The following is an 18,026-nucleotide window of genomic DNA, read 5'->3' as shown; positions in this document are numbered from 1 at the left end:
GCCTTGCTTCATCATCATCATCTCTTTCACTTTGAATCATAACATTCTGCTTGATTTACATAATTAGTGCACACCTATATAAACTGAGACAATATTTTGATTATACAAAAAAAGGGGAAGGAAAGTTTTTAAACACTATGTTCAGGTTTCATGTTTTCTCTGACTAAATGATTGCTAAGAGAAACATGGTCTTCACTATATTTATGCATCTCTCTCTTCTATTTCTGATAGTCATACATGTGAGGTTAGGAATTATGAAACAAGAGTATAAATGAAAATACATGAGATGAGTGAATATCAAAAATCAATGTTCTCTAATTTTTCTTTGGGGGGGTGTGTGTGTGTGTGTGTGTGTAGGCAAGCCCACTTGTCACCTCCACCAGTAATGTATACTAAGACACAGTGGTCTTAGACTTAGTATGACTAACTCCCTATTTTTACTTATTCAACATTAGTATTTCCGGACATGCACTGAGTCTCAAAATTAAAAAAAAAATAAAAAATGTATTCATGTATGAGAAGCAGAAATTAGCATCATAAAAATGTAGTTTTTGGACCTGAGTTACACCCCACTTCCCCTATGTAATTATACCAACTCTGAGGCAACACTGTATAGTAGATTCCAGCAAAAATAAGCATTCACTTTTTTTTTTTTTTTTTTTTTTTTTTTTTTTTTTTACAGTGGAACAGCCTCAGAACAGTATATTTAGTATTGGAGTAAAGTCAGCACATTAGGTATCATTAGGACAACTCTGCTTTTTATACATAATTTGTATTATAGCATTGACTACTTTTAGTGGTCTGCGTCTTTCTGTGCATTTATTATGTATGTTGTGGAACAGATCAATGTGTAGTGGGGAAATGAAAATTTTATTACATAGTCTAACAAAAGCTTTGCAAAGCATAGTAGAAGTAATTGAGTAATGCAATAATCCGCATTCAGATCTAGGTAGTTTCCATAAACAGTCAGATGACCAAGAAAGAAAATAAGTTACTTGTGGTACTTTATTTCACAACAATTTTTTCATTTGTAGAACTTTTTAAATTGTGTTTTGCTGGGTTTGTGGATTTCTTAACTTGACATCATTTATCACATTGCACCCTGTATCCAAAACATTCATCCTTATGACAGAAATGTTGTGATGCTTATGGTATGTGAGTGGACTGGCCCAGAAGCCACCCAGTTGCTTTTCCTTTGCGTGAGAGGTATTCATGGGATTGCAGTTCCAGTGGCATATAGTAACTACTGATCTGGTTTTGTCATGTGAAGGACTTTTCCTCTTGGCAAAGATTTGTAACACTTTCATAGACAGTTACACTGTTAGATTTGTTGTCAATATGTATCTTAATAAAAAAGAAAAGTACTTGCTATTTATAGGAATCTGCTCATTTTTGCTTAACTGAAACAGAAAAGTTAATCTGAACACAGACTGAGACTGAAGCTGCCATGTAATTGTTGAGTGACTTTCAAGGAACTGCTTTTACTGACACACTTCTAAACTACATTCATTCCCTCCTAGCTTTTTCCATCTGAGAAGGGCTCAGAAAAGGGCGACAAGGTATTTACTTTTTTTTCCAATTTGCATTAATTTGAATTGTTTTAATTTACACATGTAGTAAACATATTTTACATGATTTCAGAGTTGTAAGCACTGTACTGACACATTGTATAGAAATATGTTCATAAAGAAAACAAATATAGATTGGTTGAAGAAGCACATATTACTAGTCGTAATAAAACATCTGTCACTGTGATCTTTGTATGAAAGGGCTTTATCCTGTGTAATAAAGGTATCATACTCATTTATACCGTAAGCACTTAATGTCTACTTTAGACATTGTCAGCAAATCTTGTAATTTAAGTGCTGTAACATCTATTGAAAAAGTTTTTCATCACTTGTATTTCATGCTTGGTCACCTTTTATCTCGAGTGTACAGTGCGACTCCAGTACTGTTCCGTTTCTAATTCATATGCTTTACTATTCTGTATGCAGCAACTGATATGATTTCTTGTTTTACCCACAACTTATAATTCCTGCTGCTGCTCCTAGACTGTAACTTGCCATACTGTCTGTGTATTATTTTGTTTTTATGTATGATAAATGTTGGAATAAACTGTGTTTTGTGCTGAGGTATGTATCTAAGGACAAAATGAGCATGTGTAACAGCTCGTAATTGTGTGTATTTTTTGCATTGTAAAACGGTGGTAAATAACCATGGAGCTTAAATAACAAAACAGTATTTCATTGTTTACATGTGTACTATAGATATTCTTCCTTTTGATAGCCTATCACCATTATAACTTTCCTAATGGTACTAGTGGTATAGCTCTCGCCCATTGGTCTCCGTTGTCACTATTAAACCCCAGGGATGCAGCTTTTTCATTCTCCTGCTACCCTATTTAGAATGCTTGCTGGTGTGAACTTTAGTTGTTCATCGTTCACACTGCCTCAATGTCATATGGGTGGTGTGCCTGCACAGAACCTATACTGACAGCTTTGCAGAGCTCAGAATCCTGTCCTCTGAATCTCTGTTATAGGAGATTGACTATGCCTCTCTCATCATGGTAAGTCTAATCACTGTCACAGAAAGTCAGTTATTTACTTTTACTACCAGCTGTAGGATTCAAGAAAGTTGAATATCCTCAGCAGTCTGCATTGGTATATTACAGCTTCCAGACTGGGTACTTCCCTTCCTCTTTATCATATGTGTATATATTACCTTTTTATTTTAATTACCTTGTTATTTAGTGCTACTGTTAATTCTTCTGTGAATTCTAACTTACTACCGTGTTTGTGTACATAATACTGCTTTTAATCAATTATGCGGCTTTTCTAAACTTTCCCAATACAAGTGTACTATGACTTCTATTGGGAAAATAAAGTTGTGTGGTATCATTTGAACTATGCCTTTTGTTTCTGTTGATCTGCTTTATTTGGAAGTTCTTACCAGAAAATATTACATTTTTCACTTTTTCATTTATATAATATTTACTATGGATTTAAAACTGCTATAGCAGTTTTTATCATTAAATTGCAGTTTTACCGCAAATTACTTTATTTGCCCACATCTCTAAGAATATGGTTATTTATGTTTTCTATTTGATTTAACAGCGTATGTTATTTTTCACTATCTGGGCAAGTGAATTTTACTGTGTGCTGTGGTTGTGTGTGCTGTTTAATGCACTGTACAGCTTGTTAGGGAAAGGCTTAGCACAATTTAAACTGTTTATGCTATATTTTATTCAATTTAGTTCTATTTGTTGTGTGGTAACAGTTTATCTGTCTATATATAAAATTGTATTAGTGCTTCTTTAGTGTCAGAGTTTTATTCTGGCTGCTGTTTTTCCCCTGACTTGATGGAATCTGATATGGCTGCCCCCCCCATCAAATCAAGTTGCACCTAAAAAGAAAAAAAGCAACAAAGCATGCCTCAGCCTATAGTTTGTGAATCTGTTGTTGCCTTAAGCTGGCCTGCAGACCTCTTACCTTTTTCCTGGCACCCTGTGTTATAAGCCTGATGATCTGTATGGTATGGAGGTCAAACAATTCCTGCAGGGCTGTTCCAGTACCTGGTACAGGAGAACCGTTTAGGTACGAGAGAGGTCCTGGGTAAGTGACCCCTTCCTATACGTAATGCTCTGTCCTCCGATATTTTGTCTGCTAGTGTAGTTCATAGTAAAAAGAAACAGACTTCACACGACAAACAATCAGGTTATTACCATGTGTAGGGCTTATGTGGTTTCCTTAGCTAAGAGTGTTTTACCATCAGCTAATCTCAGATGTTATTCTCCTATTCAGAATGACAATTGGGCTACCTTCTCTAGAGATCAGTCTAGTGGCTCAAATGCAGATGCAGACAGTAGTGAACACACTTGAGTCTATCCAGTCTTATTCTTCAGAGGGTGAACAGGTACAAAAACCTGAATGTAATGTGGAGCTATGGCAGAAATTGGTGGAGTTTATGAACTCATTGAGGATGAGATTCCAAATGTTTTGGTTCTTCCTCCTCCTCTACTTCAGTAGATTGAATTAACACTTAACCAGAATTGAAATTATTGAGATGAAAAGATCAAAGTCTAAATAGCGAAAGTTTATATATCAGAAACTACAAACAATGATACGCAACTGCATATAGGCACATAGGTTCATAGGTGTGTACTAGGTTAATGGCCCTGGAGCCTATATAAGCCTAGCCCAGGAAGATTCCCTGGCATCATCATGCCGCCCAAAGTTAGTTCCCAGTGCCCCTGTCAAGCAAGGCTACTGAAGTGATCCCGGGGGTGAACTTCTTATTGCCCATCCACTCGTCAAGATTTCTCTTAGAGAATGTCTAATATGTCCATCTGGAACTTCTGAATAGAGATCACAGAAAAAAAATGAGGTACTACACTTAAATGCATAATGTAACACATACATAAACGTTTTTCAATGTTTTTGGTGGGGGGAGCAAGCCCCCTGCAAATTGTATATACCATCTCCTAGATCGCACTACATTGGGGAAAAGGGTACATTTCCCGATCCTTATTGTACTACGATCTCTCTTAACAAGCATTGAAAAAGGGTGCATTTTTATTAAAGTTAAGTGTTTAAATGTAGTACCTGTTTTTTGTGCGTCTTAAATCTCAAGTCAGTATTTGGCATGTGCAGTTGTATTTCATTGTTTCAACCTAGATGAAGAGGAAGGTTCCCCTCATCCCCTCTCTGAAGATGTCTCATGCAATGATATTCGTGAATTAATGAAGCAGATTGAGGGTTGTTCATTCCAAAACCGTTCTCCGGATGAGTCCGTGTTCTTGGAAGCTTTTGGTTCCAGACCAGTATCATCCAGGGTGGTGCCTCCCGTTTGATCCACATGTCAACCTTATGACTAAGTGGGCATGGAAAGATCCTGATGTGGTGGACCAATCCCTAAAAAAAGCTGGTAGCATCTTATCTGTGCCTAAGGACAGGAAGCAATGGAGTAAAGAATCCACCCAGTAGATACAGTGGTGATGGTGGCAGCAGCCACCAAGAAGGAAGTATCAGAAAAAAGTTCCTCTGTTCATTCTCCAAATAGAGAATCTAGGGTGATGGACAGATTTGGGAAGTGGACCCTGTGTGTCAGTGACTTTTGCCCTTAAATCACTTGACTATTTGGCTTATTTAAGAAGATTCCAGAAATACTTTTCCAAAGAGATAACCAAGTCTCTCAAGGGGTATTGTCTGTGGATGTTCATAAAACGGTGGACTTCCAGCTTTCCACCTTGCAGTCCTCCTCATATCTGGCCATCTGTTTGCTCTGTAATGCAACTGATGGTATGGCCAGGGTAGCAGGCACTGTCCTCACCAATGCACCACCATGCCTGATTGTGTGTTTATGACTTTGTGGAAGGGTTTGTTATTCTTTGTGACTTTCTCTTACTATGACTCCACTTTGTTTGGACCAAATGTTAAAAACACTCAGCAGGAGCCAACAAGATGGTAATACTCTCTTCAATGGGAATACACTTCTCCGCCCTGCAAAAAACTTTCTATAAGAACCAGAGATCAAGGAAAAATATGCATTTCCACAAATCAGAGTACTTACCATGATTTCCATGGTGACAGACCTTCTCTTTGCAGAGGGGGAGTCAATTTAACAGACGATGCCTGAGAGGAAAAGGCATACCGCATAACCAAGACTTTTGCAGTCCACTTTCTGAGAAAGCCTTTTGGTGCTTTTGAGTGGTTATCTGACTGCTTTACTCTGAAGGCAGTGGGGGGGGGGGTCATTTATCCTTGCACCCTTAAGTCTGGCACAGAAAAACTTCAGATTCATGGGTGCTAAAAGTAATATCCAGGGGGCTGTTTAATTCCCTTTTTCCCTTATCACTGCAGAAAAAGAAGAAATTCGCCAGTGCTCCGCCCAGTCAGTGGGACTCGGCAGCCATACAAATTTCAAAGCTGTTCAAAAAAGTCATCCAGCCAGTCCCACAAGGTTGGTTAGAATCTGGATGTCTATTCCAGGTTCTTTTTAGTACCAAAGAAAACTGGAGACCTTAGACCCATTTTGGATCTCAGTCACCTAAACCAGTTTGTGAAACAGACAATTCCAGATGGTCACAGTTGAATCCATTTTACCTCTTCTTAGGAAGGATGATTGGATGTGCTCCATAGATCTCTAAGATTCCTAATATCACATCAAAATAGCAAAGCAATCCAGGAGATTTCTGTGCTTCTGGTTAGGAGCCAATCACTATCAATTTTGGGCACTGCCGTTCATTCTCACCACAGGCCCCAGCGTGTTCACCAAGATTATGGCAGTGGTAGCAGCACACCTGCGCCTTTTGGGGATCCAAGTCTTCCCATACCTTGACAACTGACTCCTCACTGCTTCCACCAGGCTTCTGCAGCTACACCACCTGGACCCCAAGTACTCCAGTTGTTTCAGGACTTAGCTGACATTTTGGTAGATTTGTATATACTCTTAACTCCAACTCAGACTATGGAGTTCATAGGATGCCACCTAGACACCAAACTACAAATAACCTTCCCCAGTCCAGGGTCTTGTCACTTCGTCTAACAGCATTTCTCATACTGCATCACCAGTCACCATCAGCGAGGTTATTTCTACAGCTTTTAGGTTTCATGGCATCCACAGTACTAACAGTTTTTAGCCAGACTCCACATGAGAGTGCTACAGTGGACTTTGTCAGTACAGTGGTCTCAATCCATTCACCTTTTGCATACAAAATTTGGATTCCGCAGATTTGTAGACAACATATCAGTTGATGGACAACATCAGTAAAGGTAACTCAAGGTTGACCCTTCTAGGCAGAATTACCTATTGCAGCAGTGGCCACAGATGCCTCCCTTGGGGGGAGGGGGGGTGCATTTGGAAGGTAGAATTGTCCAAGCTGCGTGATAATAACAAGAGGTCAATCTTCACACATCTCTGGGAGTTGAGAGCACTCCTCCTAGAGTTGCAGGCATCTCAGGACCTTCTCCCCAAGGGTATGATTTTCATACAGATGGATGGCATGTCAGTGGTGTGTATGGTACATCAACAAGCAAGGAGGAGCCCATTCTTACCCATGTGTTTTGAGATGCCATGAGAATATGGCAGTGGGCGACACTTCACGATGCTTTTTGATAAGCAACCCATATTCCGGGGTAATCCATTGTAATTGTGGACAAGTTGAGCAGATCATTTCTGATGCCTAACGAGTTGTCCCTCAGTCCTGCAGTGACACATGTAATTTTCAGTCACTGGATCCAACCTTGCTGCAACCTTTTTCATCCTATCTGAACAACAAATGCAGCATTACTTTTCACTGATCCCCTCCATAGGGACAGTCAGCGAGGGATGCTGTGGTCCACAATTAGCCCACATGACTCATGAGTGCCCCCCCCCTACCATTAATGAACAAATTCATACAGAAAGCAAGGCAATGCAAAGCCAGGGTGATCCTCATTGCCCCTTTTAGGCCGGGACAGACGTGTTTGCCCTATGTCTATGGCCTTTACTAGTTTATCCTCCATGGATGTTGGATCATTATCCAAGCTTAATAACTCACCTGTCCGGGCTGTCTCCTCTGGACCAGAAGGCCATGACGTTAACTGTATTGTTCCTTCAATTTTGACCATAGCTGGGGACACCAGGCTTTCTCTTGAGTTAATCGACATCCCTTCTGCTTCACAAAAACAGTCCACTAGAAAAATTTATCAGAGTAAATGGAAGAGATTTTAGATATGGGCCTAATTCAAAGGCCTGGACCCATTTTCACAGCGATTCTATCTAGATTAGAGTTTTAATCTGTTCTTTTTGACAAAGGTTCCAGCTTTGCCACCATCAAGGTACACTTGGCTGCAGTTTTAAATTTTCATATTGGATGGAAACACATTCCAATAGCTTCCCTTAAAATTTTAAAAGCCTTCCTGAGAAGTGTTTTTCTACTAAGACCTCTCAGTAGGGACCCAGCACCTTCATGGGACATCACCATTATGCTACAAGCCCTAACTCCATTTGAACCAGCTACCACTGCTGATCTCAAATGTCTTATTTGGAAAACAATTTTCTTGGTGGCCATGACGTTATTTAGATGAATCTCAGAGGTGCAGGCCCTCTCTTCTAAGCCTCCATACTTAGTGTTCCACAAAGATAGAGTTTTCCTTAGAACTAAGGCATCTTTTATTCCTAAGGTGGCATCCAAACTTAAATTAGTCAGTACATTTAACTGTGTTTTTTCCCTAAGGTATTCAAACAAAGGAGAATACTTACTGAGTATCTTAAATGTTCACAGGCAGATGAGATTCTATATCCGCAGAACAAAAGAATTTAGAAAGGATGATCAGTTTGCTTCTACTTCTAAACCAAAGTTAATAATGCAGTTATGAAAGTTACTGTATCCATGTAGCTATCGGATTGCATTTCTTTTGTGTATAATAAGAAAAATTTACCTTTATTTGGTAAATCTAAAGCCCATTCAACCAGAGCAGTTTATACATCGACAACATTTTGCAGAGGTTTATCCATTGATATTTGTGCCGTGGCCATGGTACCCATCTTTGTGTCTCACTACAAGCAGGACACTCAGTCTAGATCATGTTCCTCATTTGGTTCCATCACACTCAGGAATGTCCTTCCATGATACCACTCTGTTTGACCTCTTGGGATTCTGTCCCAAACGTTAGAAACAGATGAAAATTGCTTATGAAAGTTATGTACTTACCATAATGTTGGATCCAGTTTGTCTGGTTCAGACTGCCTCTCTCCTGCCTACTTCCCAGTTTTCATTATAGCTATAAGATGATAGAGAGTGGAATTTATTCCCTGTACGTGCAAAGTCATAGAGACTGTACCCACTTTCCTCAAAAATCATGGCTTACCTTCTTTAAAGAGTTAATAAGGTCCCATAGGTAATATGCCTACATTTTTACAACTTTTGGAGTGCAAACTCAATCTGAGCATCTAATCAGGGCTTAGGGAATTGTGGGTAGAGGAGTTGTCAGGGCTCTGGATCCAATAAAGCTTTAGAGTCAGCACTGAGGTGGGATCAGACAACTCATACATTTGAACCAGATGTAAACTAGACAACATAGCTCTAACATTATGGTAAGTGTGTAACTTTCATTTCTCTTTTGTACTCCTCCATAAATTGCAAGCAGGGGTTATAGAACCAATTCGTACACCACAAAAAAAATTTTTTTTTTTTTTTTTTTTTTTTTTTTTTTTTTTTACAAGAGCATCTTTTTGGTACCCAAAAAGGAACGATCATGGATACCAGTGTGAGGCTTGGCTTACCTAAATACATTTCTGAAATTACTTAAATTCAAAATGCTCACCATGCAAACAATTTTACCCTTTATTCTGGACCACAGTTTCATCTGAAAGATGCTTATAACATTTCATTTTGCTCCCAACTTCAAGTTGAACCTACAAAGGTCCCTTCTCACACCCTCATAATGAATGGTCTTCCTGGCATGTATTATGGACACACACGAGTGTAGTCTTTCTTCCAGAAGACAACATCCTGACTGTTAAGAATATTTTTAGGGATTTCACTCTTCAAGATTCTGCCTCTGTAAGAGAGTTTCTCTAGATACTCGGTCTCATGGCCTCTGTGATTCTGACGACACCAGTGGCCAGATTCCACATGAAAGATTCAGTGGTACTAAAAAAAAAAAACCCCAGCACATGCTTCCTGTTTGCCTTGGAGTTGCTGGTGCCATTGCTGGATTTTGTGAAAAAATAAGTGCAGTGGTTGATGAGATGTTTCTCAATCTGGACCTGCCCTTCTCTATGTAACTCCCATTTTAATCAGTCTGGATGGACATGTCAGATTTTGCATGGGGAAACTGTGTCCAGAGGAGTTCTAAAGCAAGGAGAATGGTATCCTTTGTTTGCTACAAATGTCAAAGAAATATTAGCAGTGATTTAGACATTAAAAGTTCTTCCTCATATGATCACCAGGTCTTTCTTCATTGATCACAGCACTACAGTCATGATGGACCTGGACAAACACTAGGGATATAAGGTCATACCCTGTTTTCTGGTTGGCAGTGATGGCCTGGAAGCTAGCCTTACAGCATTCTGTAATACTTCAGGCCTCATACATCCTATCATAGCAAAACCTAGTGGCAGATGGACTAAGCGCATCCTGGGTGGATCCTCACAAGTGGAAAATCAGGACAGAGGACTGCCTGGATTTGGTCCAGATATAAGGAGCACTTCAGATAGTTCTGTTGGTCTCTTTTCATAACAGACAGTTGGAAAAATTGAGAGACATCCATGTAGACAAGCTTGGAGGGCAGAAGCATTATCATTTCCTTTAGTGGGAGTGTTCCTTTATGCATTTCCACCCTTTCCACTGATACCAAAGGTACTTCTGAAGATTCAGATTTAATTAACAAAGTTCATTGTGGTAGCAAATGTAGACCCAGCTGTTGTGGAAACTTGAAAAAAGCTTTTAATAAAACTTAGCACTTTCATCCCCTAGTGTTATAGGGACTTTCTCAGCGTTCTCTGAGGAAGTCCTTGTAACATTAGGGGATGAAAGTGTTTAGTTTAATTAAAAGGTTTTTCAAGTTTCCTGGGCAGAAGTGTCTATTTTTGTTTTTATTGCTTGTTTGGAGTGGTTTATTTTTTGATCATTGAGATGACCCCCCCTTTTGGCCCACGCAAAGTTTGTTCTCTCTTTTAATGAAATTTGCCAAGGGCAATCACCACAAACTTCCTTGTACTCTTGGTCTGTTCACACAGTGTCAGAAGTGACTAGTGAGACCCAACATAGAGCAAAATTGTTGCTGACAACCTGGATCATTCTGTCCTGATAGATTTTAGGCACTGATTCCATGAGGATGTGTTGCAGGTATTGAAGGAGGCTAGAAAACCTGCAAGTAGAAAATGTACTTTTACAAGCAGAAGAGTTTTTTTAGGTGTTGCCTAACCAATATCAGAGGGGCCTGGTGTGGTGTTTACCCCTCTAGTTTTTAAATATTTGTGCAGGCGACTCATTTGTACTTTATCTTGTGTCTGTCAAGGTACATCTTCCAGCCATTTCAGCTCATCTGCCATTGGATCCCCCTCTTTCATCTTATTTTGTGGTCAAATAATTTAGGAAAGGAGTGTTGCAATTGTGACCCCCCCCCCCAAAAAAGCACTTTCCTCTTGATCTCATCTTTATTGAAAAATTGACCCTATCTACTTTTGAACTTGCCTTTAGGTTGATTTAAGGCTCGTCACTTGGAAATCCGTTTTGCTTATTGCTCGGACATCTGCAAAGCAAGTCTGTCTGAAGTGCAAGCTTTAATGGCGTGCCCACCTTATCTGATTTTTCCCCAAGGACGGGGTTGATGTATGCAGTAATATTTCTTTCATGCTAAAAGTCATTTCTGAATTTAGCCTAAATTTAAACCGTCAATCTTCCAAGTTAAAAACAAGGGAGAGCAGGTTCTGCATACTTTGGATATGCATTGGCAGCTCAGGTACTATGTTGACAGAGCTAAGCCCTTCAGGAAATCTTAACTATTTATTTCTTTTTTGGGGGGGAGTTAAGAAGGGTCAGGTCATCTCTAAGCAAATGATTGCTCATAGGTTCTCCTGTGCTATTTTACCATGGCACATGTATTCCAGGCAAGGTTAAGGCACATCCACTACAGCATTTGTCTTTTCTGTGGCATATTGGAAAATAGTGGACTCTAGAAGCATTCTAGAGGAAGCAACTGGGTACTCTGTTCATAATTTACAAAGCACTACTAACTGGCTTCTTTCTCATCTTCCACAACAGGTTTTGCAAGGACCACGCTTCAGGATCCTTATCCTTTCTCCTCCCTCCACTTGGGTAGGGTAAGCTTTGGGAATCTACCCATATGCCACTGAGGCAGTGTGAGTGATCATAGTACAGTTGCTTAAGTCCTACTTAAGTGTAAAAACAGATGTTTGAATTTCACTCTGCCTCAGTGGTAGCGCTCACCTACTGTCTCCTTAATTTCTGCATACTTTCACAGTATCTAACCTTGTTGTGTTGTTGGTTGGCTCAAAACTTAAGGAGTCTTCAAAAAAGTCCTCAGAACTGTCTGGTTCCTCCACTCCTTCAATGGAACCTCCACGTAAGAAACAGAAGACTGATCCAGAGATTTCTGCTTTGAAGCCAACTTCCCAGAAAACTTTGATCCCATCTAACTTGGGTCAGACACGTCTTCAGACCTGATACTCACCTACCATTGACCCAATGCTGTTCACGTTACAATCTCCCTTCTTGGGGAAATGGCACCCAAAATATCCCTCGTTAGCCTCATGTCATTCTTCCAGGAGTCTGACCGAAGCTGACGTGGATAGGATGATGAGATTTTCTTGGTGCAAATTCAGATGGGTGTTCTTCCAGCTCCTAGCCCTTCAGGTCAAGAAGTTTTGGTTCTCATTGTCCCTCCACTATTGGCTCCTTCTCCGATCCAGCCTTTTGTTTCACAGTCCCTGGATCTGAGTCTGCCAAAGCCATCTTTTTCGGATCTGAGGGTATTGTTATCCTTGACTCCAAGGTCTTCTCTGAGTTCTCCGGCTCCAACGAGTTCAGATCCAGATGACTCTCGGAGCTATAACGTCCCTACCAGATCTGAGGTGATGGAGTCAACTCCAAAATTATTGGAGTTGTCTCTGCCCCTTTGAGCCTTGTTATTGGACTTCCAACCTCTTCCTTGGCCAGAATGCCTTCGGGTTAGAGGGAGTTGATTGGGCGGAATCATGTCTTTTCAGCTCCGTCAGCTTAGTTCTACCCAGGGCATTCTACTTTTGAGGTGATGAAGAGAGTTTTCTCTGCTTCAGCAGGATGGACAGTTTCTCCCCCCTCAGATCTTCCATCAGGATCTCGTGTCTGTGCCTTGAGCCTCAGGCTTCGAATCCACAGGGACAGCCAGTCCAAACACTTCAGGTTACCCCGCAGGGTATCACCATCTCTTCTGATACTTCTCTGGAGCATCCCACCAAAGAAGCACCTCAGAAGAGAAAGTGTGGAAGGAGTCACTTGGACTCCCCGCAGGAATCTATCACAGAGGATACTGATTTTGATGAAAGGGAAGGATCCCACAGATCAGCACCTGACGACGTCTCATTTGGTGACATCCTAGAAATCCTGAAACAGAGGTGGTTGGTCCTCCCAAAATCCTTCTCCAGAGGAATCAGTATTCTGAGAGGTGTTTGGATCTGGCTCGTCTATTTCCTGGGAACTCCACCTGCTGACAAGCACATTGATTTGATCTCAAGGCAGGAATGGAAGGAACCTGACTTGGTTGAACCTGTATGTAAGAGACTGGATTGAATTCTGTCACCACCAGTGTGAAGAGAATTTTGGAGTAAGGGAGTACCTGTGGATGCTATGGTTGTGGTGGTGGCCACTAAGAAGGAATGTGTGGAACAAAGTTCCAATGGCAGTCCCCCTAACAGGGAGTCTAGGACTTTGGACAGGTCTGATAAGCATGTCTGCACTTCAGCGACCTTTGATCTTAGGTTGCTGAACTATCTGGCACATTTTACTAGGCTGTAGAGAGATTTGATTAAGGAACTACTACTGCTGAGACTCTACAATCCATTTCTAACTTGTCCATGAGGCTCATCTCTCATGCAGCTGAGGGTACCTCCAGGGCAACAGGTTCAGGTATCTCTATTAGAAGGCATGCCTGGATATGCTTGTGTGATTTTGCAGAGCCCTTCAAGTCCTCTTTCGTCGATTCCCTCTTTGATGGAACTTTTTTATTCAGCCACACAGTGAAGGACACCCATTCTCATTCCAGGTGCAAAAAAGATGGAAAGACTCTGTCTTCTGTGAGACCATGTTTTTTGACCCCTCAAAGGACCTTTTCTAGGAACCAACAAGGAGGAAGAAAAATGTGGTTCAAAAAATACCAGGATACTTTCCAAGATCCTCATGGAGACCATTCTTCCAGAGGCAGAGAGGGGAAGTCAAATGGGAGACACCACCCATGTGGCAGAGGTGGCTTGGAAAACCTAGGGTGTGGAGATTCCTTCTCTGACTGACCCTACCAGTGCTCCTGAAAGGAGGCCCAATTGTCCCCCTGTGGAGGCAGTCAGGGTTCATTTATCCATGTACCAGAGAGCCTGGCTAGATATCACAAGACACCTGGGTGGATAGGATCATTTTCAGAAGTTCTATAATTCCCTTTTCCCTTCTACCTTCATCCTCAAGAACATGTTCCAGTGTTCCACCCTATCAGAGGAAAGCAGCAGAACTAGAAATACAAAAACTGCTAGAAAAAGAGTCATCCAAGAGTTTCCTGGAGAATAGACAAAATCAGGAACTTACTCAAGGTTCTTTTTAATGCCAAAGAAAACAGGGCACTAGAGACCAATTGTGGATCTCAGCAACTTGAACAAATCAGTTCGACACACAAAATTTTGGATGGTCACATTTCAGTTCAGTTTACCCTATTTGAACAAGGATGACTGGATGTGCTCGATAGACTTCAAGACCGTACTATCACAAAAATTAACAGACAGCCCAGAAGGTACTTTCTCTACTGGCTAGTATCCAGTCATTACTAGCTCAGGGCCCTGCTTTTTGGTCTCTCCCCAGCCCCCAGGGTGTTCACCAAATGCACGGCAGCTCACTTGATAATGCAGGAATTCTGTGCGTTTCTGTATCTAGAGGACTGGCTTATCACCCCCCCCCCCCACAACCAGGCATCTACTCATAAGACCCAGAGATCAGTTACTCTAGACTTGCTGTCTTCTAGGAATAATAATAAATGACAAATCCCAGTTAGAACCCCCTCAAATACTTGTTGATAGGAACAGTTTTCAACACGGTATCTGTAACAGCTTCGCTTCCTCTAGCAAGAGTACAAACAGTAAGATTTCAGGTAAAGAAAATTCTTCACAGTTCAAAAATTTCAGCCTGGTTGATTCTTCCAAACCTTGGGGTCAGTGTCATCTTCCGTAATTTTAGTCAAACAGCAAGATTTTATATGAGAATTCTTCAGTGGATGCCACAATACAATGTTCAATTCTAGATCAATGAATGTCAGTTCAATTGAGGATCACTCAAGCATGCAAGAGATACCTATGGTGGTGGATTTGATCAGATCAGGTTCTACAGGACCATCCTTTCATTCTCCCTCAACCCAAGGCTATAGTGACCATGGACACATCCCATATTGGTTGGGGGGGGGCATTTCTTGGGGAAAACAGTCCAAGACACTTGGTCCTCCAAAGAGGCTAATTTGCATATCCATGTCCTATAGCTGAGAGGAGAGTGTGTTGAGCAGATGGAAAGAGTACTTTGAGGGGTTGATGAATGAAGAGAATGAGAGGGAGAGAAGGTTGGATGATGTGCGGATAGTGAATCATGAAGTGCAGTGGATTAGTAAGGAGGAAGTAAGGATAGCTATGAAGAGGATGAAGAATGGAAAGGCTGTTGGTTAAGATGACATACCTGTGGAAGCATGGAAGTGTTTAGGTGAAGTGGCAGTGGAGTTTTTAACTAGATTGTTTAATGAAATCTTGGAGAGTGAGAGGATGCCTGAGGAATGGAGAAAGTGTTTTGGTACCGATTTGTAAGAATAAGGGTGATGTGCAGAGCTGTAGTAACTACAGAGGGATTAAACTGATCAGTCACAGCATGAAGTTCTGGGAAAGAGTAGTGGAAGCTAGGTTAAGAAGGGAGGTGATGATTAGTGATCAGCAGTATGGTTTCATGCCAGGAAAGAGCACTACAGATGTGATGTTTGCTCTGAGAATGTTGATGGAGAAGTACAGAGAAGGTCAGAAGAAGTTGCATTGATTGTGTCTTTGTGGATTTAGAGAAAGCATATGACAGGGTGCCTAGAGAAGAGTTATGGTATTGTATGAGGAAGTTGGGAGTGTCAGAGAAGTATGTAAGAGTGGTACAGGATATGTACGAGGGTAGTGTGACAGCGGTGAGGTCTGCAGTGGGAGTGACGGATGCGTTTAAGGTGGAGGTGGGATTACATCAAGGATTAGCTCTGAGCCCTTTATTTGCAATGGTGATGGACAGGTTGACAGACGAGATCAGACAGGAGTCCCCGTGGACTATGATGTTTGCAGATGACATTGTGATCTGTAGTGAGAGTAGGGAACAGGTGGAGGAGACCCTGGAGAGGTGGAGATATGCTCTAGAGAGAAGAGGAATGAAGGTCAACTGGACTAAGACAGACTATATGTGTGTGAATGAGAGGGAGGACATATGAATGTTGAGGATGCAGGGAGTAGACATGACGAAGGTGAATGAGTTTAAGTACTTGGGATCAACAGTTCAGAGTAATGGTGAGTGTGGGAGAGAGGTGAAGGAGAGTACAGGCAGGATGGAGTGGGTGGAGAAGTGTCAGGAGTGGTTTGTGACAGACGAGTACCAGTAAGAGTGAAAGGGGGAAGGTCTCCAAGAGGGTAGTGAGACCAGCTATGTTATATGGGTTGGAGACATTGGCACTGACAAAAAGGCAGGAGTCAGAGCTTGACATGGCAGAGTTGAAGATGTTAAGATTTGCACTGGGTGTGACGAGGATGGACAGGATTAGGAATAAGTATATTAGAGGGTCAGCCCAGGTTGGAAGGTTTGGAGACAAAGCCAGATAGGCAAGATTACGTTGGTTTGGACATGTGCTGAGGAGGGATGCAGAGTATATTGGGAAAAAGATGCTAAGGATGAAGCTGCCAGGTAACAGGAAAAGAGGAAGGCCTAAGATAAGGTTTACAGATGTGGTGAGAGAGGACATGCAGGTGGTTGGTGTGACAGATCAAGATGCAGAGGATAGGAAATAAATGGAAACAGTTGATCTGCTGTGGCGACCCCTAACGGGAGCAGTGGAAAGAAGAAGAGATGAGAACAGTGCTCTTAGTATTGCAGGCCTTTCAGATTGCTCTCCCTTTAGGGACAATTGCAGTTCAGACAGACAAATTGTTGTTAGTCTGGTAAATCAACAAAAGGGGGCTACCAAGTCTTACTCCTTGTGTTGAGAAGCACTCGGTGTGTGGCAATGGCTGATCTCATCCACCGCTTTCCAATAGCAACCCACATTCTAGGGAGGTCCAACATGATAGTAGACAAGTTGAGCAGGTTCATTCTATTACCTCATGAGTGGTCTCTCAACATGAAAGTGACAGAAATGATTTTCTGTCAGTGAGGCCAGCCTTGCTTCAGTCTTTTTGTTTGTCACCTAAAAAACAAGTGCAACAGCTTCTTTGCCCTGATCCCCCTCTGGTAAAATCACTGAGAGATGATGATCTTGATTGGCTGCCTGCTCTTTTGTAAGCTTCTCCCCCTGACTTCTTGATCCCCAAATTTGTGCAGAAAGCCGCCGGGTTGAAGAGCAAAGTAATCTTCATTGCACCTTACTGGTCTCAACAGATTTGGTTCCCTTTTCTTTGGCCTCATCTACTTTACCCACCTTGGATTCTGGATACAACTCCAGACTTCCTGTTTCACCCAACATGTATAGTTCACCCGGATAGCTCAAACGTAAAGCTGAATGCATATTTTCTTCACTTCAGTTAATAGCCTGACATCCTGTGGTCTCTGCCCCTATCTGTCATATACTTTTTTTCTTCACATAAAGCTTCTATGAGAAAACTTAACAGAAATAAATGGAAGAGATTTGCTATTTGGGCCCATCAAAAATGTATTGACTGTTTTTCAGCTGCTGTACAAAGTTTCCTCGAATTTTTAACATTTTCAGTGAAGGAGCTAGCTTTTTCAACCATTAAGATTCAGTTGGCAGCAATCTTCAACTTCCATGTCAGATTTGAGAATTCTTCCCTCATTTCATCAAAGCTTTGTAGTGACTTCTTAAGAGACGCTCTTCTGTGGAGACCAGCTTATAACGATCCTGCTCCACCATGGGACTTGAATTTAGTACTACAGACTTTAATTCATTCCCCCCTTTGAACCAGCAGCAAAATCTGATCTTACATTCCTGACCTGGAAAACAATCTTTCTAGTGGCTTTTACCTTGGCTAGGAGAATTTCTGAGTTTCAAGCACTGTCTTCTAAACTTCAGTACTTGATTTTCCTTAAGGATAGGGTAGCATTACGAACC

The 18,026-nt window shown here is 41.3% G+C and overlaps 1 protein-coding gene across 1 annotated transcript in view; it reads left to right on the top strand.

Moving 5' to 3' along the window:
* The window catches only part of DENND4C (DENN domain containing 4C), a 2,492,302-nt gene that overhangs the window by 747,566 nt on the left and 1,726,710 nt on the right, over positions 1-18,026 (top strand). Inside the window, exon 11 of the mRNA XM_044061083.1 lies at positions 1,521-1,559. Coding sequence (XP_043917018.1) covers positions 1,521-1,559 — 39 coding nt within the window. The remainder of the gene's footprint in view (positions 1-1,520; positions 1,560-18,026) is intronic.

Source organism: Protopterus annectens, chromosome 2.part0 (assembly GCF_019279795.1).
Source record: "Protopterus annectens isolate FY-2018-M chromosome 2.part0, PAN1.0, whole genome shotgun sequence".
NCBI lineage: Eukaryota > Metazoa > Chordata > Ceratodontiformes > Protopteridae > Protopterus > Protopterus annectens.
The sequence above is the reverse complement of the archived record's forward strand: the minus strand, read 5'-3'. Positions and strand labels throughout refer to the sequence as shown.